General features: G+C 46.1%; 2 protein-coding genes across 5 annotated transcripts in view; one reads left to right on the forward strand and one right to left on the reverse strand.

The window, feature by feature from the left end:
* MRPS12 (mitochondrial ribosomal protein S12) overlaps nucleotides 1-17643 on the reverse strand; it is a 793384-nt gene that overhangs the window by 32877 nt on the left and 742864 nt on the right. The window contains exon 1 of one of the 3 annotated variants that reach the window (XM_086938856.1): nucleotides 14020-14132. The exons of 1 other annotated variant lie outside the window; for it this stretch is intronic. The gene's annotated coding sequence lies outside the window, so the exon portion shown is untranslated. Of the gene's footprint in view, nucleotides 1-13613; nucleotides 13728-14019; nucleotides 14133-17643 lie in introns of those variants that run through there. One more of the 3 variants, XM_086938858.1, reaches the window with a different exon arrangement.
* The window catches only part of LOC147692676 (F-box only protein 27-like), a 264145-nt gene continuing 260722 nt past the window's right edge, over nucleotides 14221-17643 (forward strand). For both annotated transcript variants that reach the window (XM_086938854.1, XM_086938855.1), the window contains exon 1: nucleotides 14221-14772. In XM_086938854.1, coding sequence (XP_086794980.1) covers nucleotides 14586-14772 — 187 coding nt within the window. In that variant the 5' untranslated portion in view covers nucleotides 14221-14585. The remainder of the gene's footprint in view (nucleotides 14773-17643) is intronic.

The raw sequence follows: 17643 nt of genomic DNA on the forward strand, positions 1-17643 counted from the left end.
CGGGCTTTTTGCGAGTTACGATTAGTTGATCTCTTCTGCTTCTCGTTCTGAGATAGGGCAGAGAGTTCGGCTAGGTCGATGAGCCTGATTCCTCATAGGGTTGGTGGGCCATGGTGTACTAGGCGGGGTCATGGACGAGGTTGTCTGGGGGGGAAGGTGTGAGGCTACCCGGATTGTGCGAGCAAGGTAGTTTAAATCGGTTGGGGAAGTCTTGTTGTAGGTGCAGGATATCTGCCGCTAGGGGGTCTATTTTCTACTCCATTCGGGTCAGTAACTAGGCATGAACGTTGAAAGGGCATAATGCCTTCATCTGTGGCAGTGTATGACTAGAGTCAGTAGAAAGAGAGAGTAGTAGGTTGTGGGATTGAGAGGCATCATTAGGATTTGGAGTGGGGATAGATTGGACATGAGGATTCGGGTCGTTGTTGCTTCTGGTCAAGGGGTTAGGCGGAGGTGTAGTGGGTCTTGGGTCCAGGACTGAGCAATGGTTAGGAGGGGGTCCGTGTCCAGGGGATCAGCAGTGGGATTGGGAGTGTGGGCTGTTTGGGCATGTGGCGGTCGGTCGGGGGAGAATGAGTGTGCCGTGGTTTGAAGGGGGTCAGTGTCCAAGGGCTTATTGGTGGTGTTGGATATGGAGATGATTTGAGTAGGTGGAGTAGGGGCAGTAGTGGAGTTGTGGAGTTTGCGAAGGTAGAATCGGGACTCCAAATGTTGGCAACTACGAATTTAATTAACTGTCGTGGACCATTGCACTCTTGCAGTGTCAGCCATTATGTCAGTTGTGGTTAATCGGTGCTAAAGTGTACATGCGGCGGATTCGCCTCCACTGCCTGAGAGTGGGCAAGTTAGATGTAAAATGCAACTAGTCCAGCACAGAATGTTTTTGAAAAGAAGCACATAGTGCCGAAAACGGAAAGAGACGGGTAGTGTAACTGAGGAAAGAAAAATGTAGACTATACAGGGTATGAAAGGATAGAGAATGGTAGACAGACAATGCGTGAGAGGTGCCTGTGGTATTTCTAGAGACCCCTCTGACTTGCCAACCCTGCTTAATTTGAGCCAGTGGTTTCCGGTGCTCCATGCAGCACTTAATTGTCAGCACTGGTGCTTGTGACAGTCTGCCACATGGCGGCGCTGTCTGGCCAATTTAGAGATGACCACAACAACAGTACATTATTAATTCAATATATATCAAAAATGACTTACCGACCAAACCATTCTTATAGGTTTGGCAGCTGAAATAGTCCAGATTGACACACTTGTAAGGGGTTTGATGTTAGTAGTTGTGTTGTTAAAAGCATTGGCAATGTTGGCAGGGGCAATGTGTATGGCAAACTACAGTAGCCTCCTGACGAGTGCCCTTTCACTTATTTTTTTACAAATGAAAGTCCTGGCACTTTTTTTTTTTTTTTTACAAATTATGCACGGGTGGTGTCCGTGTCTGCATGGCAGTGGTGGTGCCCGTGTGTGCATGGGAGTGGTGGTGTCCGTGTGTGCATGGCAGTGGTGGTGTCCGTGTGTGCATGGCAGGGGTGGTGTCCGTGTGTGCATGGCAGTGGTGGTGTCCGTGTGTGCATGGCAGTGGTGGTGTCCGTGTGTGCATGGCAGTGGTGGTGTCCGTGTGTGCATGGCAGTGGTGGTGTCCGTGTGTGTACGGCCGTGGTGGTGTGTGTGTGCATGGCAGTGGTGGTATCCGTGTGTGTATGGCAGTGGTGGTGTTCGTGTGTGCATGGCAGTGGTGGTATTGACACAACAATGCCCCTGCGCTATACAAGTATATGAAACATTGCAAAAATGACATATATAGCAAAAGAACTTCAGTTAGTATATATCCACACTTTAGGAGTCGCTTTTTGAGAATCAATTACTCCAGGTTCAGGTACAAAAGTTCCGAAAAAGAAAGAGAAATGTTCTGTCCTTGGTGTTAAATCATTGGTTTATTGTTCCTTTGTTAATGCCAACACGTGTTTCATCGCAGGGAACATACTGCGAATCTTCAGGGCTTAGTGAGGAAAGTATGACAACTAATATCAGAATAATGAGGCAAGTCCGTATCAGGACCGAATTCGTGTAAGTTGGTTCGGGGTCTGTAGCACGCTGCCTGCGTGATTAGGGGATCTTATTTAGTTTGGTGTGAGTCAAAACCCGGGAGGAGTTGTTGTGAGTCTACGAGGTGTCTCGGTATGAGACCAGAAATCCTTTGACAGGCGGGTACACCTTGTCAGTGCTGAACTCCCTCTTGAGGTTCCCGGTGCCGTTTTACGATGACGGTCATCGTAAAACGGCACCGGGAACCTCAAGAGGGAGTTCAGCACTGACAAGGTGTACCCGCCTGTCAAAGGATTTCTGGTCTCATACCGAGACACCTCGTAGACTCACAACAACTCCTCCCGGGTTTTGACTCACACCAAACTAAATAAGATCCCCTAATCACGCAGGCAGCGTGCTACAGACCCCGAACCAACTTACACGAATTCGGTCCTGATACGGACTTGCCTCATTATTCTGATATTAGTTGTCATACTTTCCTCACTAAGCCCTGAAGATTCGCAGTATGTTCCCTGCGATGAAACACGTGTTGGCATTAACAAAGGAACAATAAACCAATGATTTAACACCAAGGACAGAACATTTCTCTTTCTTTTTCGGAACTTTTGTACCTGAACCTGGAGTAATTGATTCTCAAAAAGCGACTCCTAAAGTGTGGATATATACTAACTGAAGTTCTTTTGCTATATATGTCATTTTTGCAATGTTTCATATACTTGTATAGCGCAGGGGCATTGTTGTGTTAATGTTACTTGTGTGGATCCTCTTGATCCAACTTTGGGCGGTTTTGTGAGATTACCGCCCGCCCTTTTGCCTGTACCCACCACTTTACGGTGCTCTCTACCGTGCGGACACACTGGTGTGCGCCCAATTTCCCTGGTTGATTTGGAAAATCTCCTTGTTGCTTACATGGCAGTGGTGGTGTTCGTGTGTGCATGGCAGTGGTGGTGTTCGTGTGTGCATGGCAGTGGTGGTGTCTGTGTGTGCATGGCAGTGGTGGTGTCCGTGTGTGCTTGGCAGTGGTGGTGTGTGTGTGCTTGGCAGTGGTGGTATCCGTGTGTGCATGGCAGTGGTGGTATCCGTGTGTGCATGGCAGTGGTGGTGTTCGTGTGTGCATGGCAGTGGTGGTGTTCGTGTGTGCATGGCAGTGGTGGTGTCTGTGTGTGCATGGCAGTGGTGGTGTCCGTGTGTGCATGGCAGTGGTGGTGTCCGTGTGTGCATGGCAGTGGTGGTGTCCGTGTGTGCATGTCAGTGGTGGTGTCCGTGTGTGTACGGCCGTGGTGGTGTGTGTGTGCATGGCAGTGGTGGTGTGTGTGTGCATGGCAGTGGTGGTGTCCGTGTGTGTATGGCAGTGGTGGTGTCCGTGTGTGCATGTCAGTGGTGGTGTCCGTGTGTGTACGGCCGTGGTGGTGTGTGTGTGCATGGCAGTGGTGGTGTGTGTGTGCATGGCAGTGGTGGTGTCCGTGTGTGTATGGCAGTGGTGGTGTCTGTGGGGTGAGTAGATGAGTGAGGGACAGAGTAAAGGTATGCAGTGCGAGGAGAGGAAGGGGAAAAGAGAGAAAATGGCGGCAAGGTGAGTTGGAAGGTAGTGGGGGGTTGGGTGGGGTGGGGGGGTGGGGGAAAAACACGAGCAACAAAGAAGTCACAGAGTAGGTGTTAGGACTGGGTAAGAGCATAGCACGTGTGGTAGCATTAAGCGTTATGTGCCTACAAATGGTGCATGACTGCCACTTAATAGAGTTTTAAAGGACAACCCTTACAGAAGAGGAGCGGACCGTGCGAAGGACGCTAGTGGCTGTATTTTGCTGTGTATATAAGGGATGTTGGGAAGGGGTAGTGCGGCTCCTCTCCACCAAGAGAAGGTGGGCCATATTGCTGGTTCAATGACAATCCCTCTGCTGACCACGAAACAGGAAAGGCTATCAGCCGGTGGCGATTACTGCCAGTCCCAGCGGTGTCACAAAAAGTCAATATACCCCATCAAAGATATGGGCAACCAGATCCTTTTTAAAAAATGGGCCTGCTCATCTAATAGATCAGAGACATTTGCCAATGTTGGGTTGATAATGGTACCACGGTTAGCAAGGAGTCACTCGTGCTGCCAAATGGAAAAGGTATATATTAACAAATTAGTATACAGATCACATGTAGTCCGCGATCTTTTAACTGATTTCCGTAATGTGTCATCGTATCTGCAGGTCGCGGTATTGGATGGTGTTTTTCTGTTCTCAAATCTTTACTGAATTCAAAATTAATATTTTACTGTTACGATCCACATGCACCTCCCTAAAGCTTTTCATTAAACGTACCGTCAATCAATGCAGACATTCGCATAACCCTTTGCGGATAATGGAGCGTAATATATGCACTGAGCTGTGACCACCTTTTTTTTTTAAAAAGGTGTTTTATTGATGTTAGTCATAACATCGGCATGAATCACATAATACATATAGTTATATGGCATGAGTTTGATACAATACTTTTTCAATAATTCCACAGTAGTGCTCTTATTAAATTGGCTGACAGTATCTAAAGAGCTGTGGCCACCTTTGATGCAGAATTTCACAACTCGTTTTTACCCTCCTCCTGCTGCTTTAGTGAGGGCCCAGTGGGCATGGGAGACATCACCGCTGTCAGAGCTATAATTCCAATAGCACAGTGACAAAGCAAGCGCAACGTGCATCTTAAAGTAAGCAAGGACGTTAGCTCCTCTGTTGGGTAGTAAGAGAAGGCTATACCTGGCGAACTGGGCCTGGTGTCACTGACCTGCTGAACTGCCAATAGCTGCATTTCAGAAATACCCAACATTTGTACAGAATGCTCGATTTTAATGGGATGTAGCACAGTGGGTGACTAAATACTGCTCAACTCACGAGCTGTCAGTTGCTGGTGTTAATGAAGCAGGAGCGTGTTCAGCACTGTTTCTTGTAGGATTCTTTTGTACAGGCACACACTTAGTACAGAAAGGTAGAATGTAATCCTACACTTTTTCAAAATAATCATTGCCTGCTGATACGGTACATACAAAACAGTGTCACATCATGAGGCACGGACAAAAAAAAAAAAGCATGGCTGATTATCAGCGCCGCGCGCCTCTCTGCAGACTCCCCCTGCATTCCACAGAGGCGCGCGACGCGATCCGGTCAGCCCTGGAATGCTGTGGAGACAAGACCTGGCCGCGCGCACAACGTTATCCTATGGGGAAACGCTGCGCGCGGCTAGGTCTTGTCTCACTTCGGCGTTCTAAGACTGCTGAGACGCCGACAATAGTTCTCGGCGAGAACGCGCTTTCAGCGCGTTATAGCCGAGACCTAAAAAAACAGTGAAATGCACATCCCAGGGGAAGAAACATGTAGATCTACATAAAAAACAATTAAAACAAAAGGTTAGAACAACAACTAAAGTTACATCTCAATCTGACCGCTAGCCAGAGCTACAGAATTTGATGTCTTTGGTGGAGAGACTGGATCTATATGTCAGGGTTAAGCTGGACCAACTATCAACAAGAATGGAAAACATAGAAGATCATTTAACCAATAAGCTTAAAGCATTGGATTTAATTCCTAAAAGTAATAACCCTAACATATCGTCAGTTACTCATCCAGTAAAATCATATCCTTTAATTACAACGGGTAGTTCACCTAATAGGACAGTATCCGCTGTAGGACTTACCACAGAGACTGAGCAACAACCCAAAAAGGCAGTAGAGAAAAGGGCCCACTCCTTACCGAAATCACACCCCGATATGAAGAGGAATATCCTAAAAACTCCACAGGGTAGTATACCGCAGGCACAATCACCCCTCACTCTGCACCCTCACAAACAAACCTACCATACAACCAGTTCACACTCAGACACACCAGCTTCGGATTTCGGTCTAGATCTTCCCCCAGAAGCCACCCCTTACATTATTGTCCTGGGAAATGTGCCTATTAGTCAAGCTCCTAATGAGGAAACGTGGTTGTCTCTTAAGAACAAGGGCCATATGCATCAAGCCTTTTTTGATTCGCAAAGGCCGAAATTCGCCGAATTTCGGCCTTTGCGAATCGTAAAAGGCTATTTTGCATAAACTGATATGTATCAAACAACCGCATCTTAAGGAATCACAAATACTTGCGATTCCTTAATTTGCCATAGCATTTAAGGAATCGCAATATTGCGATTCCTTAAATGCTATGTATGAAGCATTTTACTGTTGTGAATTCAGCTTAAGGAATCGCAATTTACCACCAACTTCCAGTTGGTGGTAAATTGCGATTTCTGTTCAAAATACACTAATTTGTATTTTTGAATGTGGCATGTGACGCACATACATGCCCATAGGGCATGTATGTGCGCCATTTGCACACACATGTAATTTACAGGGGTGTAGCAGGGTGTCCTTGAGACACCCTTGCAATAATTCTCAAATTGCGATTAGCAAATTGCAAATTCGCAATTTGAGAATTCTTTGGAAATCATTCCTATGGGTCTCCTGGCACATAGGAATGTATTGGAAATTATTCCTTAATTGCGAATTCGCAAAATGCGAATTCGCAATTAAGGAATCGCTAAAAAAAACCTAATTTCTTCATACATACCATTTTGCGATTCCTAAATAGCGATTCCTTAAAGAAATCGCTATTTAGGAATCCCAAAACGGAACTATGATACATATGGCCCCAAATCACTTCACTGGTTGGGTAATAGGATAGGTTAACAGAGACAACTATTCCAGGATTTTAAAATGGTTAGACGAGTGCAGTGGGTGGGATCGCAGGAGAGGGTTGTATTTTAAGGTAGAGTTGGGTATCGTCTGCATACATGTGAAATTGCACATTAGATGCTTGAAGCAGTGCGTGAGTGGTTCCATGACTAGATTGAACAATGTTGGGGATAGGGAGGATCCTTGTGGGACACCTAGTGTTACTGGAACGGGTGTGGTCATAGTGTTGTTAATCTTGAATTTCTGAGTCCGGTTATAAAGAAAGGAGGTAAACCACTGGAGCACTGTCCCTGAAAGACCCATTCTGATATTCAACAGATCGAGTAAGTTCTCGTGTTTGCCCGTGACGAAGGCAGATGAGAGGTCGAGTAGGATGAGCTGGCAAGTACTGTTCTGATCAAGAATTTGAAGCGCGTCATCAATTATGTGTGTCATAGCTGATTCTGTGCTGTGGCCTGCTCGGAAGCCTGATTGGTGTGAGTTGAGGAGGTCAAAGTGCTTGATGTGTTTTGTCAGTTGGAGGTGAACACATTTTTCTTACAATTTGGCCAAGGTAGGGATATTGGAGATAGGGCGATAGTTGTTTAGGTCAGAAGGGTCAGCTGTGGGTTTCTTTAGTATGGGCGATACTCAGACCCCCCCAGGATATAGCGGCATGGATTAGCAAATTTAGGGGCACAAATTTGGAAATTTAGCGGCACAAATATGAAAATTTAGCGGCATTTTCGCGGCACTTTATTTTACTCCTAATCATTTATTTTCAGCCTCAAATCCTGCAGGGTCTGTACAGTGCATTACACAAGCGGGGGAGGGGGGGGGGGGGGGGGAGGCAGCACCTAGGACTGGACTACCAGCGTGTCATCCCCTGTGAGGGTGCTCTAGCAATGTCGCCTTGTGGTACCCGCCAGTGACGCCACCCACAGCATTGTTCAGATGGCGTGTGCCGTCTACCATAGAATTTGTATTCGAACACCTAACCTTCCAATATATATTTCTGTAGCACCAGACTCCCCAAGCTTTTTTTTGGGGGGGGGGTTCAAAAGTGCCTCCTAGGTACTTCTCGGCGTGTCCTTGCATATACAGTCAAAGACAGTTAAAAGGTTGCACTCCATGTTTCAACACAACTTTTCCTATTTTAAATTGTTCTTGAATTCGACCAAGCGTGCACGATGGTTCCGTGCCCTGCCCCTATGGCACATGCAATAAATCCATCCCAACACTAGGGCACAACATTGTGCCCTTAACCACGGCACTGTAACTGCTGCAGTTGCAGAAGTCATTTTTTTCTCTATTGAAAACTTTTAAATCCTTAATGAGCGTCTTTTCGTTATCTTTCTCAAATTTCATCTTGTTATTTTCTCTCTAGGTATATCCACCGGCAAGGAACTGCTTATTTACTGTGGTTTCTCATATTCCCAAAGGGCCATCCGTGCCTCTTCACTCAAGAATATGTATAGATGCAGAATTCATAAAAAGCCGTTTATTAAACACATACAGTGCCATGATCTGTGCTACTGGTCTGCAGACTGTCTTCATATGTGCATCGCCATGAACAGTGCTGTTTGTAGGCAGCCTGTCTGCAATTGTACTGTGCCACGGGCTGTACTATTGGTCTGCTGCCTGTCCTAGTATGTGCAGTGCCATGGAGTAAGCTATTTGCCTGCTGCCTGCCCTGTTCTATGCAGTGCCTGGGGGCTGTGCTGTTGGTCTGCAGCCTGCCCTCGTATGTGCAGTGCCAGTGGGCTATCGGTTTCCAGCCTGCCCTCGTATGCGCAGTGCCATTTTCTTTACTGCTGGCATGCAGCCTGTTTGTGCAGTGCCATAAAGTGTGCTGTTGCCTGCTGCCTGTCCTCTTCCATGCAGTGCCTAAGGCTGTGCTGTTGGTCTGCTGCCTATATTCGTGCATGCGTGCAGTGCCAAGGTCTGTGCACTGTTGTGTTAGCCATGTCCTGTCCGCCTCTTATAGCACATCAATGCTTTTTTAACTATGTCTGAGCACAGCCACGTTCTCCTTTTGTGCCGTCAAACAATCCTAAGTATTACGCAGGCACTCAGTAATTGGTCCCGACAAAGCACAATCCCAACTTTCACCAGTATGTTAATATTTCAGCCTCCTGCCCTTCAGACGCATTGTGCTCACAGCCTCAGAACAATCTGATGAGCAAACACACCTCCCCCCTCTGCCTTCATTTTTTTCTGAGGGTACCCAAGCTGAACTGCTTTATCTTGTTTTCTAAGGTGATATTGCTTTTGAAACTCTGATAAGTTTTACATGAATAACATATATATATGTGTTAATATTCATTTTTTGTTAGTAAAATTAAACTCGTAGCTTCTGAGTGCCAGAACAATAGTAATCTTACACATGCCCCGATTTTCCACCTTATGCTTCTTCATTTTTGTTATGTTATGTTATGTTAAAATGGGACTTTTATAGCGCAACGGCTACTCCAAAGGAGTGTCCCGGCGCGTTTTGGGGGAAGAGGTTCCAGTAATGTGGTAATAATGCATTCGCTAAATTCAGCACCTTGCGGTATTGGTAAAAGCGTTTGTTTTGCAGTATTACCACATACTTTACTAGGGAATTTTTAATTCTGGAAGGTAAAAGCAGAATTACTGAACCCAGCACTTCCACCTCACAAAATCAAAAATAATGCAAGTGGACAAACAAGGGGGAAGTGACGCTCGGTGTACATTCAAACTGTTCATATGCTTAAATCTTCACAACAGTATTTTAACAGCATTTCCTGCCGAAGATGCATTCGCCGTGTTTTCATTTCAGTTTTGGGACAAAAAAAAACAAACAAAAAAAAAAAAATTCTGCGTGGTTTTCATCCTTGTCCCGTTTGCCAGGATCCGTGCATGCGCATTCCTTTTTAACAAGAAGCTGAGCCCTTCCGCTGTTTCCGGCCCCCTAAAGCGCCTCTTTTCAATTCGCCAATGTTAGTCGCAAAGCAGCTGCATATTCTGGCCAAATCAGACGAGTGCAGCAAATGTATCAACAGCCATTCAAGCGGTCAAGGTTACACTAGGCCAGACTGTAAACACACTGTTCGCATGGGGAGGGCACAGGATTGATACATCAATTGCCATGCTAAGTAGCTAATTAACTCCGATAGATTAGGAAGGTAAGCCAGGGCCAGGGGAGGAAAAGCCACAAAGAATTCATTGAATCACAAACTCTGTATGACATTTCCGGCGTTAGTCTAAGACAAGCCAAGTCAGCTACTAATTCCCCTTCTTTGTAATTCAGATACAGACGCTCTCCTGTTTCCTGCTATTACGGCTGTACAGCACAGTTCAGGTTGTGACGTATGCGTTTACAGCCAATTAAAAGGCATCATTTTTTATGCCTGCCAGGAGACCTGTTTTTTGCGGCCAAATACTAAATATCGCGGCTATCGCGCTTTTCAGCCGAGTTCGCGGTTATATTGTGAATCGCGAAATGCTGGAGGGTCTGGATACTTGTCCCACTTTGAGGGAGTCCGTGATGCATCCTTGTTGAAGTGAACTGTTAATTATTTTGGTCCAGAGCGGGAGAAGCAATGGGATAAAGTCCTTTACAGCGTTTGCAGGTAGAGGGTCAAAGAGGTGATTGGAGGGCTTCAGGGTACTGAGAATCTTGCCTATAGTTTCTTCCGTGTAAGTATCAAAGGACGGCCATGTAGCCTTGTTTTTTAGTTCAATGGGTGTTTTGCTGAGGGGGCTGGAGTATAGGCTAAGATCAGTGAGGAGATCTTTCCTGATCTTATCTATCTTTAGGTTAAAGAAAGTAGAGAATTATTCACAGGACGGTAGAGTGCTACTTGTGTTATGTAGTCATAGAGGTTCTTCCTTGAATTGAGTTTTGATTAACTTGAATAGTTTTATTGGCCGTTTTTTTGCTTGGTCTAGTTGTTGGCTAAAGAAATCTGCTTTCGAGCGTTTGATTTTTCTAAAGTAAGCGTTTCTCATTTTCTTTAGTGTTTTAAGGTGCATATCCAAAGGGGCTGATCTCCAATTTCCAGTCTCATAGCTCGTCTATCTTCGTTAAGCAGCCTGTCGTACCATGGTTTTGAGTTTTTAGAGGGGACTCTTTTTAACTGAAGGGGCAACTTCGTTGACTATCGTGGTCATTGACTTGAGGCAGTGGTCCGTGAGAACCTGAACGTCAGAGGCGCCGGTAGGGGGTAGGAGAAGATTGTAACTGGTAGAAGGTAAAGAGTTGGGATTGAGTTTCTTCAGGTCTCTTTTCCAGACCTTGAGTTTGGAGGATTGAACCGGGCTGAGTTTCACGTTTTCATTGATGAAGAATGTGATAATGTGGTGGTCAGATTAGTCACAGGGTTGGATTGAGTCGAGTTGGGTGGAGTCGCCTTTGGAGATGATTAGATCCAGGATTGAGCCTTTGTCGTGAGTAGGGCTGTTGCAGATTTGGGTGAGGTCTAGAGCGCGGAGGACGTTTTTGAGACTATTGACCACAGAGTCGTTGTGATCCTTTCAATGAAGGTTGAAATCCCCAAGGAATATTTGTGTGTTTTGTCGACCAGAGTTCGTTGTGATCATGTCCATGAGGTGTTCAGTGAAGGTGAGGTTGTCCCCTGGTGGGTGGTAGATAATATGCAGAGAGCATACTGAATTGTCATCGCTGTTGACGTCGAGGCAGATGTGTTCACAGGAGGAGAATGTAGGGGAGATGGCTCTAGTTACTGAGAGGTTGCTCCGGTGAATACATGCGATTCCACCTCCTGTCTTGCCAGTGCTATCCAATCTGATGATGGTTAGGGGGTACTAGAATGTCAATAATGGTGAGGAAGATTCTGTTAACCAGGTTTCGGTGAGTATGGTCAGGTCAAGGGCGATAATGAGGTTGGCTATGTCAGATGCGTGTCTAGGGGCAGATCTACAGTTTCGTAGTGTGCATTTGTGCCGCGGAGTGACAAGGGAGGAGGAGGGGTCCAAAGTGAGGGTGACTTTTTTAAGATTATTGGAGACGGTACCTCTATTGTTTTGTGTGGGGGACCCGTGCAGGTTGGGGTGGATAGTAGGGATGGGAAGGTGTGTGGTGGCTATGTGGGTCGTGGGAGCGGGATCATAAGAGTGTAGGAGGGAGCGTATAAGGTACCCCGAAAGTGGATTGATGCTTCGCAGAGGGCGGGTGGCAGAATTACGGGCAGGAATTGAAGTCCAGTAAGGAGGGTTGTGTTTGTGTGAGAGTGTAGGATGGGTGGGGGGCTTGCAGGATGAGAGGGTACGGGGTGAGGGGTGTCTGCGTTGATTTGAAAACAACTCTTTGAAAGTATGTAGATCCTCTTTAATTTGGAGAAGGGTGGACATAATCTTGTCCATAGTGGTGTTTGGAACGGTAGTGGTGGGGGTGGTAGACCGTGGTATAAGTTGGGGAGATTTGGCTCAGTTCAGTGTGGGATCTGATGAAGGCGTGGGAAGAGTAAGGAGAGGTGATGAGTAGAGTGTTGGGTATGTATTAGGCATGGATGTAGAGGTGGTTGGAGTGGTTGATGGTGGAAGAGGAGGTGTGATAGGTGTGTCTATAGTGGGTGCGTGAGTGACTACAATACTGGGGTGGAGGGGAGGATGTGTCGTTATGAGGCAGTGCCAAGGTAGGGGGAAGGATGGTGATGGAGGAGGGGGAGACTAGGGGTGGGAGGGATGGCGATGGAAAAAGGGGGACTAGGGATGGGAGGGGATATGGTCGTTCCGGGGGATCTAACAGATTGAATAAGGGGTGAGTTTGTTGTTACATTAGTGTAAGTAGGAAGTAAGTAAGGATTAGGTGAAGAGAGGAGACATGTGTTGTAGGGTGGGGTAGAAGGGTTGAGGGAGGCGTGCGGCTCTGAGCACCTAGGTGGCAAGGGGGTGGAAGGAGGGTGGGATAATGGGTTGGCATTGTAGTGTCTTGGGTGGTAGGAGTGGGGGTCAGTTGGGAAGGAGTAGGTAGATTGGAGACATGCTCTTTAATAATGGGAAATATGTTATCGAATAGGTTAAGACTACGGTCCGTGGACTGAGTGAGAATAGTACTGTTGTTGTAAATAGTGATGGTTGTTTTTTCATTTGTCACCCCGAGTGGGACGGGTATGCTCAGACGTGAGTCCCGTGCTCTCCACACCACTGGAGTCAAGCTATCCTGGCTGATGACGGCTGATAGCCAGAAACCGGTCCTAGGATGCTTGATTCTGGTCCAGGGAAGACATGGCTTGGCAGTTCGGGTTGGACTGTTCCCATGAGGCACAGGGTCAAGACTGATTTGCATACGGCCATGTCTGAACTGGGTTGGTGTGGTGGGCAAAAAAAGGATGGATTTAGGACCAGATCTGTGACTGGGGGTGAATGTTTTGCCATTGTGCAACATTCTGTCCATCAATTGTTTTTTTGCATTCGTCACCCCGAGTGGGACGGGTATGCTCAGACGTGAGTCCCGTGCTCTCCATGGCACTGGAATCAAGCTATCCTGGCTGATGACGGCCTGATAGCCAGAAACCGGTCCTAGGATGCTCGATTCCGGTCCAGGGAAGACATGACTTGGCAGTTCAGGCTGGACTGTTCCCATGGGGCACAGGGTCAAGACTGATTTGCATATGGCTGGGTTCAAACTGGAATGGCATGGTGAGCAAAAAAACGATGGATTTAGGCCCAGATCTCTGTACTGGGGTGAATGTGTGACATTGTACTGCATTCTGTGCATCAACTGTTGCTTTTGCAATTAATGATTAAGCCTCTTTTTTAGTAGCACTGCTGGTTAAAGGCAGTACCAATCCACAGTCCTGTATCATACGCCAGCATATCAAGGAAGCGGGGTGGGGGGGAGTTGTTTTCCCAAAATGGCTGAGGATGAAAAGAAGTTGGAAGCCTGTCTCACCTTGATATTTTCCATGGAGGTTCTCGTTTCCTCACTTGGTCATTCATGTCCTATGTTCAGTCTGCTGGTTCGGGGTCCTTTTTGCACGCGTTTAGCATCGTTAGAAACGAACATCTTTAAACGTGTGTGGTGCATCATGAATTTATGCTGCATCCTTTCTTCCCAATCAATTTGCAACACAACAACACCCACTCGCAAAAACCTTTCCACATCTCATTTTCTAAGACACTTCCCATTGGACCACTAAAGCAATACATACTGCCCTTGTTTGTTTCATAGCCTCGTCAAAAGAAGCCGACTGAATGCGGGGCACTGTTCAATACTATCACCAAATAGCTACCACTGAAGCTAACCATTCATTCTCCACGAACAACGGAACAATATCCCCAACAGTATCCCTACTTACTCTCCCCGAATGACTCCTTCAGTTCCCACAAAAGACACTCAGGGCGCCGCCATTATTGCAGGTGCCAATCAACTTCATAAGGGGCGGAGCGACAATTCTACAGTGGAACGATTGGATCACCTTGCTTTAGCGTGTCATCCAGCCTACTATTCGACAGCCCCCACTTCCTTTACATTTATGATTGGCTGCTCGTTTCAGCACGACCTTTATCGAGAGAGTTTGACGTCGTTGCGTAGGGTCATTGCTTACGAAAACTGTTTTGAAAGTAAATAGTATAGATTTCACACGAGATACAGAAAAAATGTGTTTTTCCGTCCAGGTTCGTTTCCGCGCAGCTCTTTAACTCGGTTCTAACTTTATTTTAAACTAGTTTAGGGGACTCTTTACCTGAGTTATCGTGGCATGCCGAATCAGTTTTTATTCTTTCAACTGTATCCCGTTGATGTAGCTCATTGACTTAGAATAACCTATGGTTCCAAAATGAGCACGCGACTTGTCAGATAACGCGTTTTGCCAATTTCACTGGCATAGATTTACTCTAACAGGGTACTGCTTGGCGGATTAGAATGGGTGGCAGCAGCAGTGAACCTGTCGGTGAACCTGTCGCAATCCCTGGGGGGTTCCTCGGAACACTAGTTGAACAGACGTATAGATGCGCTATGCACGAACACCACGGCCCCTTACAGCTCTTATTTGGTTTGCATCTGGAACTGAATCGGAATCGAAATTTGCTGTTAAACCCGGATGCATCCGGTAAGTGTCATGTGTACCATCCAACTCATCCACCATACTCCCAGTTGATAGTGGCATTCCTTGGGTCGCCAGAAGGTGGCCTTTCGGCACTGCTAGCACAGCAGGTTTTAGTCACTCCTGGGTTTAGTATTTGGCATGCAAATATAGAAGTATGAGTACTCACCAGTGCTTTAAATGGAAAAAAATAAGTGCAGGTACTCACCAAAAGGAGCAGTGGGCGGAGTTTAGGGCGGGGCTAAGGGGGACCAAGGGCCGGGGTTAGCTTTTTGACCGTGCCAAGGTTGTATGCATGAAATCTGCATGCATTTTATCAACCGCCTAAGGATTACATGCTGCTTCAGCCTGCCTTAAATCGAACCGGTGGCCTACAGCCCACTGAGCCATCTGTCCAGTACTGGTACTCTTTTGTAACATGCACACGTCACTTTTCTCTTGTAACATACTGTTTGGTACCTCTTACATGTTGTTTGCTTTAGATACTTGCGCAAGTGCCACCATTGCCTCATGTAACGTTTGTTCTTGTGCTGGAGTGTCTGCCATTTATTGTAGTACTATACCTCTACTTGTTCGTTGTTTGCTTTTGTAACCTGCACACATATCACTTTTTCCTCCTGTAATGTATCGTTTGCTACCTCTTGTATTTTGTTTGCTCACAATTGTCACTTTTGTCTCATGTAACTTAACGTTTGCTTTTGTAATTTGTTCACTTGTAATTTTCTCCTCATGTATCATTACTGTTCCTATTGTGAAGCGCTCTGACACCTTCGGGTAAAGTCCGAGCTATATAAAAATGCATAAAATAAATAAACAAGTCTCTGCTGGAACATTTGTAAACCGGAGTTAGGGCTAGAGCTGACAACGTTTGTACTGGGGAACCAGGTGCCAATCTCCACATTTTTGATTGGTCTTAAGGTCTGTCCAAGGTCGATGAAATAGGAATCAGCGAGAGTGGAAGTGTACAAGAATGCAATTCAGATGCGTGGCGACTGTAAAAGCCTTCCCAGATCTATCTTATTGCTCAACACAACACAATCAAACAATTATAACGCCCTAATACCGGTCCATTGCATGTCCAAAAACATTTGGGGACCATTTCAGGCATACCTAGTGCGGAAGGCAGCAGCTGAAGGGGAACTAACGCGTTTCAATGAAACAGTAATTGGATAGGGTACATCCAAAGGCAACATTGCACATGCAGTAGAATTTGCCAGTAAGAGCACCCTCAATGTTAGCAAATGAACATGCAACATGATGCGGAGTACACACATAGGCACTTGACGAGCTGCCACATTAGGGGCCCAGGCAAGACTCATGTGGTTGAAAATTCTCTGTAAAATTTGGTTTAAATGTGATTGACTTTTAGATTTCATGATGTATACCTGCAGCCGATGTAAAATGATAAATGTGTATTGGTTTACTAGTTATATATCTACATAAAAGTATAAATAACATTGTAAAAAAAAACTCTGCATGGCCATTGGAAACTTAATCAGTCTCTTCTACACATCAGTCAGCCACTCCTGTAATGTATCGTTTGCTACCTCTTTTATTTTGTTTGCTCACAATTATCACTTTTGCCTCATGTAACTTAACTTTTGCTTTTGTAATTTGTTCACTTGTAATTTTCTCCTCGTGTATCATTACTGTTCCTATTGTGAAGCACTCTGACACCTTCGGGTAAAGTCCGCACTATATAAAAATGCATAAAATAAACAAGTCTCTCCTGGAACATTTGTAAACCGGAGTTAGGGCCAGAGCTGACAAAGTCTGTACTGGGGAACCAGGTGCCAATCTCCACATTTTTGATTGGTCTTAAGGTCTGTCCAAGGTCGATGAAATAGGAATCAGCGAGTGTGGAAGTGGAAGTGTGCAAGAAAGCAATTCAGATGTGTGGCGACTGTAAAAGCCTTCCCATATTTTCGTTTGTTATGTCCTGAATAGTGCCTCCCACCGCCACCCATTAGATTTTACAGCCCCCTCTTAGCGCCCACTGTGAAAGATCTTTGGATAAGCAAATGACTCAGCAGACACAACCCTGCTCTGATTTACAAAGCAGCTTACACTGGGTCCTGGTGACGAGCTCCATTGATTGATTCCGTGCAGTGCTTGAAAGGTGCTGCCGTAGTATAACTTGAGGGACAAAGGGAGCGCACTGCCTCGGTTAAAGTCAGATTCCCATGAGTACCGGTACTCTCTTTCTTCTAGAAAAAAGTGCGGGTACTCAAGGGGAGAAAATGAAGAAGTGCCGGTACTCAGTACCGGTGAGTACCGGCCCATTTAAAGCACTGGTACTCACTATCCCAAGGTACGTGCTTGCTATTCAGATGTACCAGTATTCTTTTAAAACTATTGGAGCTCTGCCCTTAAAGCACTGTGTGGGGGAGAGAGGTACTGAAAGCATTGCTTTAGAGAGTGGGCTACTATGACTGAGTGTGCCAGTGTGTACTATAAATGAGCAACTAACGGTGGCTGGCACAGGTAACCGAGGTAGGGTGGGGCCGAGCGCGGCAGGGGAGGGAGACGACAGAATAGGTATTAGTTATTTAATTATACCTATTCCGTCGGCCCCTGCCCCCCTCCTTACCGCCTCACCACGTTTACCTGTGCCGGGTTAATTCTGGCGGAGTGAGACTGTGGGGCAGTGCTGGAGAAGTGATACTAGTGCTGGGCAGCAAGAATGAGACTGACACTGCTGATTGGTTGAGACTATGGGAACTATTAACTAGTGAAATAAGGGCATCGTTGGGCTGTGGGAATAGGACAGTGCAGAGCAAGCCTGGAAAATATCTTCCTGCTTACATCGTAATGGCCAGTCATTTTTATGTCGAGCATGAACTGCTCTGGAAGACATGCTGTAATGTAGACTGGATT

Source organism: Lissotriton vulgaris, chromosome 9 (genome assembly GCF_964263255.1).
Source record: "Lissotriton vulgaris chromosome 9, aLisVul1.2, whole genome shotgun sequence".
In the NCBI taxonomy this organism is placed as follows: domain Eukaryota; kingdom Metazoa; phylum Chordata; class Amphibia; order Caudata; family Salamandridae; genus Lissotriton; species Lissotriton vulgaris.